We start from the raw sequence: 12,939 nt of genomic DNA, 5'->3' as shown, positions 1-12,939 counted from the left end.
GGGCTTTGGAGCCCTGAGTTCAATCCAGGCTCCCCACGTACCTGCTGGTGACCTTGGGCAAGTTACCTGATGTGAGCCTCAGCCTCCTATGATGCCCGTGTCTAGGTTCGTGATGAGCCCTCACTGAATCGATGTTTGTGATATGTCAGGTACCGCACTGCCATGGATACAATGCAGGATACAGTCTTCCCCAAACATAAACTGGAACATCTTCTGATGCTTTGAAAACAGATTTACACAAGTGGCTTGAAAGAGACCCAGAAATACCTATGCTCGATGCAAAGAGGGAGAAAGACGTATCTTGCTAAAAGCAGCGACTTGCAGAAAGAGCATGAAATAAACGCCCTGACACCCACCTTGGATGGAATACAGCAAGACACATGTTTCTCACTGTAATGATAGTCTTTATTTGATTTTCATCACCTTTCAATGAAAGAGTGGTTCCCGTCAGCATTATGTCACTACAAACCTTACAAATACATCTTACAGGCAGTGAAATTTCTTCTAAAATATGAAAGCTAACTGTCAGGAACATTTATAGTTGGAGAAGGTATAAAATAGAAGCATTGTTATATGTAAGCAGGTTTCTATCAAGAGAGAAAAATGGTACCACCATGCCATTAAACTCTACAAACATACTATTTTGCTTGTTCTCAGACTGACTGTTCATACGAGAGAAGCTGGTTTGCCCTTTTCTTCTCAGTGATCAAATCAACATGCTTGTGTATCTAACCATCCTGGCAAGACAAAAACAAGGGGGAATGAGAAGCAAAGCCTCTAACTGTGTTCAGAATTGATTCCAAGGTAGGAGCACAAGCTGTGGTTTCCAGAAGGTGAAGAGAAACTTGTGACAGTTTCAAGGGTGGGGGCCATGGCTTTAGTCTGTTGCGTCTGGGCAGCTCACATAACTTCATCCCCCTGGGTTCTGTCTCTGGTCTGAGCTGCCTTAGCTCTGATGATCCGGGAGGACCGTGGTCACCAGGCCTGGGTATTCTAAGGCACTGCAGTCATCCGACAGGAACACCAAATCCTGAAAAAGATGTGCAATAAACAGGAACATCACTAAAGGCGGCCACAGAACCCAGGCACAGCAATAGGGCTCCCGGGTATCCTCAAAGGCTGTTCAGTTGCTCCCCTTTGTGTGAAAACTTCACCCATTGAATCTCATATTCCTTTGTTATTGAATCTCATATTCCTTTGTTATTGAATTCATGTGTGTGTGTTGGTTGACCAGATGGCTGGATAGATGGGTAAAGAGCAACAGCTCTGGGCCAGGCATTGGGGATACCATGAATAACAGCACCAGGTCTCACCCTCAGACACTTTAGAGTCAATAACAGCATTCTCAGATTGTATTACAATTATGTTTTCTTCCTCTTACCCCAGCACCACCAAGCAGAGAGAGGAATGAAGAGGGAAATGGTGGAGTAGGAAATGCATGTCTCATCGCTGATGCAAAGTAACAAATACGTCTTTTTAAAATATGTATTTATTTTTATTTTTTTGGCCGTGCCAGGTCTTCTTTGTGGCATGTGGGATCTAGTTCCCTGACTAGGGATCAAACCTAAATAAATCTTAATAAAACTTAAGGCTAGAAATCTTAATAGCTGGGTATTAAAGTTTCCTGGTGCTCGGCACTCTATGTTTAGTTACCTCCTTTATATGTTTAATCACCTTGCTAGAGATCTTATTACAAGGAGTTACTGCAGCGCCCAGCACACACACAGTCAGGGTGTAGGTATTATTATCCTCCCAATGATCTCAGGAGATGGGCACTCTACATGAATGAGGGAACTGCGGCTCAGAGGGGGAGAGGGTGCGAGCCGCCGGGAAGCAGGACAGGGATGAAGACAGGGGCTCAGGTCTGCCTGATGCTGACGCCGGTGCCCGTAAGACCGCATGACCCAACTTTCCACATCTACCAGTGCTGATTCTCTGCTCTTCCTGTCTCCTTGCCCTCTGATGCGGAGTCTTCCCATCACAGAGCACACCCAAAGCCTCTCCCCCAGAGAGTCTCCTCTGACCCAGTCTCCAGGGCTCGGGACATCTCAGAATTCCCCAGTTCTCATCCCACCCCATTTGACCGTGGCAGAATCTGTGCTACACGATTTCCATATGGTCCTGGGTGCTGCAGGTGGGGCTGGTGGAGGTGGGGAGCCATGTCCAGAGTCCCCAGCACTTGGCAAGAGCAGCAGGGTTGAGGAAGGGCTTTGTGAACTGGAAGCACCCCAAAAGCTTTTCTCTTCCTCCTCCTGATTCCCCTGTTCCCCTAACCCTTCTCTTAATTTCTTGACCCATAACAAGTAGGAAAAGAACGTTCAACGCGTCACTCACTCTCCTGCAGAACGAGTTCATGATGGTGTACAGTTTCCGCACTTTGTCCTTCAAGGCGTCCACCTGGGCCACCTTCCAGCACTGGGGTGATGCCACAAAGTCCCGCAGCTTGGCCAGCACGCAGTAATTCTGCGAGTGGATAACGGAGAGGGGTCTCGTGGGAGAAGTCAGCAGTCGGAGGGAGAGGAGCTGGGGGCGGCTGGTCCTTCTTCACCGGGTGTCTCCCTGTCCCCCCACCCTGCCCCCACCCCCTGCCCCGGCCAGGCAGACCCCTCTTACGTGTATATCCAGATACAGCCTGGGCAGGTATCCCACACACACCTCCTGTGGAAAGGGAAATGGCTTTCTGGGGTGCCCTCAGGGACACACCCCGGTCACAGAAGTCTCTCTGCCAGCCCCCAGACAGCCGGCCCAGCCCCAGATCCCCAGGGACTTCCTTGATGCCGACAAGCACATACATTCTTGTACCGTCTGCCACATTCCCCCAGGGTCAATTGCTCTTCTAGAATTTGACCTTTAGAATGCACACTTTGTATCATATACTATGAGTTAGGGAACTGTTTCATATATGCATGTAGAGAGAGGGAGATGTATATAAACATGTGTCTATATATACGTATATGTATATTTAAAGAGTTCTATAGCTATAGTCTGGGGGCTTCCCAGGTGGCTCAGTGCTAAAGAACCACCTTGCCAATGCCCGAGAAGCAGGAGATGCAGGTTTGATCCGTGGGTCAGGAAGATCTCCTGGAGAAGGAAATGGCCACCCAGTCCAGTACTCTTGCCTGGAGGATCTCATGGACAAAGGAGCCTGGCGGGCTACAGTCCACGGGGTAGCAAAAGAATCCGACATGAGTTAGTGACCGAGCACGCACACACACATGACTGTAATCTAGATGCAGTAGTACATGTGCCATATGCTATAGGGATAGAAAGCTGCACATACAGTTATACTTTTATATCACTCTGTTTCACTTTTGCTTCTGTGCTGGCCTGAAGCCCGAAAACCCAGATTTTGGTCCTTTCCAACCAGTAATACCCTGTTCTTCTTTTTTGTGACTTAGTTTCCCAGCTGTCAGGCTAGAGAGTTAGAACACATAATCTCTCCACTTCCTTCCAGCTCTGAGTCTATGCATTTTAAGTTTTAAAATCATGTGTGTTTTTTTTTTTAAAGATGATTGCTTTGCATATTTGGGCTTCCCAGGTGGTGCTGGTGGTAAAGAACCTGCCTGCCAATGTAGATGTAAGAGACGAGGGATCGATCCTGGGGTTGGGAAGATCCCCTGGAGGAGAGCACGGCAACCCACTCCAGTACTCTTGCCTGGAGAATCCCATGGACAGAGGAGCCTGGCGGGCTGCAGTCCATGGAGTTGGAAACAGTCGGACACGACTGAAGAGAGTTAGCATGCGTGCACGCTCCATGCAACAGTACTCGACACATCTGATAGCAAGGAATCTGTGGATAAACTAAGGTGCTTCAATACAACCAAGTGCTGCCTCAAAGGAATATTAATTGGACGGCATTGTTAGAAAGTAAATTGCAGAACTGCTGCGCTGTTTGTTTCCATTTGTCTACACACACACACTTGGGTTGGATGCCTATGCGCAGATCAGGAACTGAACTTCTGTCCTCTGACTGTGATGCAGCAGGCTGCCTCTAGGTGGTAGGATTGTGGTAATATTTATTTTCTTCTTTGTCTTGTGCCTTTCCCAACTGTTTTCGAGGTGTATGAGCTTCATAACTTAAGAAAAAATACACAGTATTTACCTTTCAAAAAGAAAACACAAAGAAGGTGTATAAGGTATCATAAGCCCCACATCTGAGAACAGTGCATCTTATGTGAAGGGTTCACAAGCGGTAAAGGGACACTTTTAAATTTTGCCAGAGCTTTGAAGTTTAATTCAGTTTGTATATACACTGGAAGAACGGGTCAGGAGGCCAGATTTTAGCTCTGGGTGGCCCCTTGGGGACTCTGGGTTCCGAGCCCCTGCATCTTCCGTTTAACAGAGCAGTGAGAACAGTGGCTGAAGTCCAGGGTTGTTTACATTGGGCAGACTGTGTCTGCATTCCGATTTGCAACCCTCCAGCTGCCCAAAGTGCGTGAGGGGGCTCAGCCAGCCTCTCACAGCTCAGGATGCTGAGATTCCCTGATTCGGCTGGATAATTTGCTCAGGTCCCATAGCAGGTTGGAGAAGGAAATGGCAACCCACTCCAGTGTTCTTGCCTGGAGAATCCCAGGGATGGGGAGCCTGGTGGGCTTCCGTCTATGGGGTCACACAGAGTCGGACACAACAGAAGTGACTTAGCAGCAGCAGCAGCATAGCAGGTGAGAGGTGGGGCTGGTTCAGGAGTCACCCCATTAGCTCCTACTGGATAGTGGGGAGAATAAACAAGCTGAGCTCCTTGGTCCTCCTTAAGTTGGAGTTCTACCCTCTATGGGAACGTTTCTTCTCTCTCTGTCTCTCTCTTTAGAGTTTAAAACATCCTCTGATAGTTGCTAGCTTGTTACTTCAGTCGCCAAGTAGCACCCGACTCTTTGGGACCCCATGAATTGCAGCACGCCAGGCTTCCCTGTCCTTCACTATCTCCCTGAGTTTGCTCACACTCATGTCCACTGAGTCAGCTAATTATAAACAAAAGTTTTGATGTCTTGGATTTCATTTTCTTTGTAGTAAAGAGGAAGCACAAATGATCGACATTGAATAGGATGGGAATAAAGCACAAATACCCTGGAAATTAACATTGACTGGAAAAGAAAAATAGCATTCCCCGCCCCCCCAGTCCCCCTCCAGCCCCCAGTCCAAAGGCAAATTTTTGAGAACTGGGTCTGCATGGACCTCCCGTCCTCATTCAGGTGGGGGCCGAGGGCACTCACCGAGGGCTCGGTGGCCTGCAGGCTCTGGAAGTCAGAGGTGATCTCCCGGCTCAGGGCCAGCATCCGAGAGTAGCAGGTCGGGGGAGCCGGCCGTGTGGCGGGGAGCCCAGCCAGGAGCAGCAGCGGCAGCAGGGGGAACAGCTGGGGTGTCATGGTGCAAAGGCGGCCTGACTACAGACCATGCCAGCCGCCCCTTTAAGCAGAGGTCTGGGGGTGGTCCTCCGCGACTCCTCCATTTCCTGTGGGGCCCAGCCAAGGCCAAGGCCACGCCCACCTGGCTGGGGGACACTGGAGCCTTTCAGACCTGAAGCCCCTGTTGAGAGCAGAGGCTGTCTGGGCCGGGGTGCGGGACACTTGGATGGGAAGCAGGGTCTTTCTCTCACACAACGTGCAGTAGAATTTCCTCTCTTGGCAGGCGGTCCTCCTGAAGTGGCAGCACTGGTAGATGAGGGGCGGACAGGAGAGAGACAGGATGGACGAGTGGGTGGCTCAGCGATGGGCAGTCAGCCCTTCCGGTTAGAATGGGCACTGTTTTGTTTCTTAAACTGACTGACCTCTTGGAGCAGAACTGGATGGGATGGGGGTAAGGGGCCAGAAGTGATGGACCGAGCATCAGTGATCCAGAACTTGGGATCAGGCACCTGGGTATCACTCTCCACCCGCCACTGACTGGCCAGCAGCCCTCTGAGCAGCTGCATCTCTGCATCTGGAAGATGGGCTCATGCTGGTACCTGAGGTGGGGGTGTGGGAGCGGCCCCCGGGCTGGTCCACTTCAGGCTCCAGCACAAGCCCTGGAACAGAGCAGACCCTCGGAAAGGGTGGGTTCTCCAGATGTCTCTCTCTCTTTTTTATTTACTTGACTGCACCAGGTCTTGGTTGTGGCAGGCAAGATCTAGTTCCCTGACCAGGGATCGAACCTGGGCCCCCTGCATGGGGAGCACAGAGTCTTAGCCACTGGACCAGTAGGGAAGTCCCCTAAATATGTCTCTTTTAGCAGTGATGCTCTGCAGGCTGCTCTCCTGTAAACAGAGGAGCATGGGAACCAGTTAAAGGAGTAAGCTCTGCCCTTAGCTGCTCAGTGGGTCGAGTGGTCACCAGCTTCTTTGATAATCTTGGGCAAGTTTCTTAATTCTTCTCTCTCCCTAACTGGGAATGATAAGAGCATGGTGAGGAATAAAAGATGCTGAGCTATTATCACAGCCGGAGCTAGTGTCACTGTCTCCTTTCCCACAAGTGTCCCTAGGAGGCAGGGACAGAAAACAGTCCCATTTTCCAGGTGGGAAAATCGAGGCTCACTGAGTTCCGGCAATGTGCCCAAGGTCGTAAAGCTAGAGGCAAATAGATCCCATGAGGCTCTGTGCTTTGCCTGTTTCCCGTTCTCCCACCCCACAGTGTATAACTGGGGAGGAGCAGGATTCTTGCAGTCAGGGACTGAGCTCTTGGGGCTGCCCAAGACCAAGGAACAAGCTGGAATAAGGAGCTGTCAAAAGAGAAGATTCTTCCTTAACACCGAGCATCGAATACACACCAGCATGAGGCATCAGCCTCATTTATACAACTACACAGATGTTGTCACAAATGTCATGAAACTTATAGAAAGTCAGTAAAGTGGGTGGGGTTATTCCCATTTCCCAGATGGAAAAACTGAGGGTCTCAGGGACAATGAAACTGTCTGAAGTCACAAGGTCAATAAGGAGAGACAGAGCTGTGGCCCTGTGTTTGCCCGTCTCCAAAGCCTGTCTCACTGGCAGGGAGGGCAAAAGAGGGGTCAGTTGGGCACACATTCCCAGAAGAAAGCAACCAATGGGGAGGACCAGAGGGTTAAGGGAAAGGAGCATGGTGTCCTGGCTGTGGGGCGGCATGGAGGATCAACCGCAGGGATGAAAGTCCAGCTCCAGCCCCTCCTTGTCTCTGTTTGCCCTGAAAAATCACTTCCTGACCCTGGTGCCCATCCTCTGTCCATAAACAAAGCAGCACTCCCCGGGGCAGTTGGAGGTCCTTTCCCACCCTGACGTTCTGTTTTGCTGCTTTTCTGTGTTCAAGCTCCGGGCAGGGATCACAGCTTTGCCTTCCTGTTTGGTTTAGAGCCTGGGCTCTAAACACTTTAAGTAAGAGGGCCTGGGGACTGCCTCTGGGGTGCTGTCTCAGACTGGGCAGAACTGCGTGTGTTTGGGGGTGCAAGGGGCAGACACAGATGTGCTTTCCTTCGGAATGAAGGGGTCTCCTCACTCCCTCCGTGGTGGTGTCTGGGGTGTGGGCCTCCCTGGCAAACAAATCATCCCCAACCGGGAATTCCAGTCTGCTTTGAAACGCCCCAGGACTTCTGGACATGCTCATCGAAGGAGTTTTAAACTCAGGACAGGGAAGAAAAACAAACCCATGCAGCAAAACAAGTCCTTGGACCGTCCGATCGAGGAGACGTCGCTGTGCTGGAAAACAGGTTGTGTCGCAGGGAGACCCGGCCTGGTTCCCCCCTGGACACATGTGTCGTTGTTGATGGGGCTCCTTGTGCAAATCAGAAACACCCCCTGCACCCTAAGCACCAGACATCCTGCCAAGCGGATCCTGTCTGTCTTCCCACGCACCATGTGTACCTTCTGCATCTTGGCTTGTCAGCACCCAGCACCCAGCTGGGCAGAGCGGATGCTCAGGAAAGCTTTGCTGAATTAACCTGGTGGCTGTTAATCTTGTTACTCAAAGCGAGGCACAAGTTCACTAAGAAATGCGTAGAGCACAGCCTGACTCAGCTCCCCTGGCAGACAGGCTAGACCCTGCCCTGGATGCCAGCGGTCCCTGGGTTCCCCCGTGTGTGTCTGCTCACAAAGGTCTCCTGCGACACTGTCCTTCCTCCTATCGCCAGCCCGCTTCTCCGGCCCCTCCCCCAGCCCCTTCAGCATCAGGTTATTCCATCTGGAATGTGAACGTTAAAAATCCAGGCTGGAACTTCCCCACATTCTAAAGCCTTTGTCTTCTTCCAAAGGTTTCTCCCGAGCCCCTTGATGCAGTTGAGGAACAGACGTCCCATCGCAGGGACTTCATCATGCCGGGAGAGTTGAACAAGCACAGCTAATGAAGCCAGGAATGTTTCTCAGTTAGAATGGTATCTTCCAGGCATTTCCTTTAAAGGGATTCTTCATTCATTCTCCAGACTCTTCTTTATTTGAGAATCTAGTGTGTGCAGGCCTGAGATGGACATTGGGATAAAAGAGTGGATGACGGGAATGCTGTCCTCAGCGAGGAGAGGGAAGACCAACTCACTCACTGAACACACAAGGGAAGGGGCGTGAAAATCCTGGTGTCCCAGGAACCACGCCCTGGTGATGGCTCCATCTGTGAGGAGTGTTGTGGGGATGTGGGACGGGCATGCGTGTGAGGGATAGGGGAGTGTGGGAAAGTGGAAGAGAAAGGGGATTTGGAAGACGCTATGCTGCAGGCTTCGAAGACAGAGGAAGAGGCCACAAGCCAAGGAATGCAGAAAGCCACTAGAAGCTGAAAGGGGGAAAGAAAAAGAAAGATTGTTCTCTAGGCCCTCCAGAAAGGAACAAAGCCTGCCAAGACTCTGATTTTAGTCTAGAGAGACCCAAGGTGAACTTCTGCCCTCCAGAATTGTGACATAGTCAATTTCTGTTGTTTTAAGTCATTCTGTTTATAGTGATTCTGTTACAGCAGTATTCTGTCTCTCTGGGGTTCTGTAGGAGAACAGAGATCAAGGTGGCAAGGAACTTGGAAATGATCTGCCTCAACCTGCCTGGTGCTTGTGCTTCTGTTACAGCTTCCTTGTCAAGCGTTCATCCAGAGTCTGCTTGTATACCTCTCTGCATGGGGAACTCATTACTTTTTAAGGCTCCTTTCCGTGATCTAAAATTGCAGTACCTTCTACCTTCTATTACAGAACAGCCTGGGTGGTTCTCAACCCTCCGTCTGCCTATCACTGCTTGTCCCTGTCCGTCAGTATCGACTTTCTTCTGAGCGAGCAATTTCATAAACATTTTCCCATGGGCAATGACTTCAAGATCCTTTTCCACAATTACATCTCTATTACCTTCTCTCTGCCCAGGGTCCTTTCTCCTTCCAGTAGCCATTCCAAAAGCAGAAATTCATGCTGGCTGGCCTCTGTTTCATATTTTCCTCTGGTTCCTTGAGGCCTGGAAGATAGTCGGAGGTCTGTGGCCTGATCCAGGCCAAGCTCTTTGGCCATTTCTGCCAGTCTTTCCCATACTTTTATCAGGTATTGACAATGATGATGACGGCAGTAATGATGGTGATGATAAACTAATCCTGGAATGCTGCCTTCCTCCAAGTCCTGTACAAGGATTAATGCATTTGGTCTAGTCTCGTCATTCAAGGGCACTGAGACACAGAAAGGTAAAGTAATTTGAATCACACAACATTAGCAATCCCTAGGGTTTGTGGTTACCACATGCAAGTGACCTTTGGCCTTCATACGTGCCATTGTCTCTTCTTGGAATGTCTTTCCCCAACCTTACTTGTTCCTGGCTTGTTTCTTCTTACCTGCCAGACCAAGCTGAAATGTCACTTTCTCCAGGAAGCCTGCCTTGCTGGATTAGGTTCCTTCCACTTGCCTGCACAGGCTCCCATGGCCCCTTCACTCTCCTTGGCTTTGACATGGCATTGTCCACTTGTTCGTCTATCCCCTACGGGCAGAGCAAGTGTCCTCTTTGTCTTTTTGTCCACAGCAAGGAGGCCAGTAAACATCTCCCCACTAAATGGTAATGACTGTTCCTTTATTCATCCTGGTGTGTATCAATGTGTCTCCCACTAGCTGGAATCCAGATTGGAACCCAGCCTTCTTTGAAAGGTCTGGTCAGAACTGTCACCTCCTTTGTTTGGGCCCCTCTTGTGTCAATTAGGACTAAAAGTTGTGAGTTACAGAAAGCACAGCTTGAGATACCCATGGCCAGATTTTTTTGAAATGTTCAACTGGAACATACCAGCAGTAGTGTGGAGCTCAGGAATGGTTTGATCTAGGAACTCAAAGAAGTCATCAGGAAATCATCTTATTCTGTGTCCCTATTCTGTGCTATGATGGCCTTTTGATGTGTCAGCTCTTTCAGACTAAAATCCCTGGTTAGTCAACCAAATGCCACTCCGGGTGTGAAGGTATTTGTAGCAAAGTCTACAAGCAGTTGGATATAAGGAAGGGAGATTATTCTAGATGTTTTAGGTGGGGTTGATTCAATCAGTTGAAAAATGTTAAGAGTAGAGCTGAAGAAGAAGAAATTACCTGAAGGAGAAGAAATTCTGCTTATGGAATAGATTTAGTCCATCCCTGTGAGTTCTAGCTAGCCCTTCCTCACAGCTTGCCCTGATGTTTTGGACTTTCGTGGCCACCCACCACAACCATGTCAGCCAATTCTTCAGGGTAAAATAATCTCTTATAAAGTCTCTGCTTCTGGTTCTGTTTCTTTGGTTGAACCTGAACTGACACATATGTGACTGACTCCATCCAGATGTCTGTGTGGTCACAAAGTGGCTGCCAGTAGAGTCTATCACATATGCTATCCCGTCTCTGTCCAAAGAGGACACATGCCATCTCATCCCCTGACGACTGAAGGAAATTCTGAGCTTTGTGCTGCTAGTAGATCCTTCTGTGTCTCTATTGTGACCTTGCATTTTCATAGTCTTGGACTCCTTTTTAGCACTTATAGGTAAAGAGCTCTCAACTTTTTCCTCCTGGATGTTCAGACTGGCATATTCCATAAGTGATACAGGTAATGAGGGAAATACTTGTGTTCTCAGCCCTAGTGAGTTGTGGGAAATTCCTGAACAGACCAGAAGAAATAGGAACTCTTTGTTACTTGGCTCAGACAGAGTCACACCTTTTCAACTGTTCTCTGTGTTCTTGCCCTGTACCTGTTTATAATGGCAGTCAAGGTTGAAATGGCCATGGCCAATCTCAAATCTCCTCTGTTGCCCAAATTCCAGCCAGTAGCTGTTTTTGCCAGCCATCGGAAGAGCCCGGTGGCAGTTTCCATCCTGTGAAAAACATTCCACTAGACACACAGGAATCTGAGATGCTGACACTGGGGGCTGGTGGTGGAGGCCACTTCTCTAGCAAAGAGACCACCTCTGGGTACCTCCTTCCTGCCTGCATTCTGAGGTTAGAAACTAGGGCCCAGTGATGCCTGTGCCATCCTAACCCAGCAGTGACAGCTAGGAGGTATTTGAGGGAGGGGTGTAGCTTGAACAACTAGCCTGAATGTTGCCTCCAGGGTTCCTATTGACAGCAGTGTTCCTTTGGTTGAAAGTCTCACATATCCCCCTGTTTATGTGCTGTATTTTGAGCTTGTTCCTTGCGCTCTTGGCAAACCTGAGTGGAAAGCTGGCCCACATGGTCCAGAGTGAAGGGATGAAGACAGACACCGAGGCTGGCTTTTGCTTTGGGGCAGTAATTCCGAAAATAATCCCACATTTTAGAATAGAGGCCCCTCTATAAGCCTCAAAACATGGGTTCAAGTTCTAATAGGAAACAGTGTGCAAGACAAATTCTCCCAAACATTTTCCTTGGGTCTGTTTATGCAGAAAAGACTCAGAAAAAGTCCTTCAAGAAAAATCCCAGTTTGGCTTTGCAGAAAGAGTGCAGACATTGGAGGGATACAGACTTTAGTTTAAATCTCACTTCTGTTATGTAACTGTGCAAATCTTGTCACCCTTTTGTTTCCTCTGAAGAGTGGGGTTTGTAACATTTATCACCCAAAGTTCCTGTGAAGATGAAATAAACATGAAATAGCTGGAATGACTGCGGGGGCTGTGGTTTTCACTTTCTTCATTTTCATTTTTCCGCCCACCCCCACCCCCCAGGCCCAGTTATGAACCTTGGTCATTCACTCCATCTTAAGCCAGTTCTTCCCTCCCGACCATGGTATTGGTGATAGCCCATGCATGCTAAGTCACTTCAGTCCTGTCTGGCTCTTTGTGATCCCATGGACCGTAGCCCACCAGGCTTCTCTGTCCATGAGATTTTTGTAAGCAAGAATACTGGAATGGGTTTCCATGACCTTCTCCAGGGGATCTTCTTGACCCAGGGATAGAACCCATGTCTCTTACTTCTCCTGCATTGGCAGGAGGGTTTTTTACCACTAGCTCCACTTGGATGGACCAGTTAGCATCCTTCCCTGGGATGAACCGATGGGTGAAGGAAGGAAATCATTCTCATTCCACCAGTGTCCCTACGTGGTTGCCAGTAATTGTGTCTCCTGCCTTGGAGTGGCTGCTCTGCTGGAGGCGCTGTCAAGACCAGAAGCAGAGCTGGGAGATGGATGGAGAAATGGGAACCTCAGTCATACAGTCATAGGAACTGGGTCTGTCACTAACCTGAATGTGTTTGGATTTGAATGAGTCTGGATGGAACTACCTCCCTGATTCTAGTCCCAGGGACCCAGTCCTGGAAATCCCCCCCGGACTCTGTAAGCCATCCTGGGGTCTTTTCTAGCTACAGACCTAGAGTTTCCTTTTGGTTAGAGCTGGTTTCAGTGAGGTTTTTTTCTTTGTCTTGCAAAGAAAAAGGTCCTGAATCATATAGTAACCAGCAGAGTGCCCACTGGAGAACTGGTGCTCACAGCCATTGCCTTCTCTTTGATGATTCACCATTTGTGGCAATCATTGGCGCTCATCATCAAATACATCCAGGTTCCTCTTTCCTGAACCCATGCCAGGATTGAGCTTCCCTGGCCCCTTGAAATTATGTGAGGCCACCTGAGTTATTTTG

General features: G+C 49.2%; 1 protein-coding gene across 1 annotated transcript; it reads right to left on the bottom strand.

Moving 5' to 3' along the window:
* Window positions 1–409: 409 nt before the first annotated feature.
* On the bottom strand, window positions 410–5,366 carry CYTL1 (cytokine like 1). Its single transcript, XM_055434891.2, has 4 exons — window positions 5,211–5,366; window positions 2,614–2,658; window positions 2,335–2,463; window positions 410–1,030 (listed from the first exon to the last, which is right to left on the bottom strand). Exons 1-4 carry the CDS (start codon window positions 5,361–5,363, stop codon window positions 947–949), a joined length of 411 nt encoding a protein of 136 aa, XP_055290866.2. The 5' UTR covers window positions 5,364–5,366; the 3' UTR covers window positions 410–946.
* Window positions 5,367–12,939: the final 7,573 nt, after the last annotated feature.

The sequence above is a fragment of the Moschus berezovskii genome, chromosome 5, assembly GCF_049115385.1.
Source record: "Moschus berezovskii isolate FMDL1 chromosome 5, NW_MosBer_1.0, whole genome shotgun sequence".
NCBI lineage: Eukaryota > Metazoa > Chordata > Mammalia > Artiodactyla > Moschidae > Moschus > Moschus berezovskii.
The sequence above is the reverse complement of the archived record's forward strand: the minus strand, read 5'-3'. Positions and strand labels throughout refer to the sequence as shown.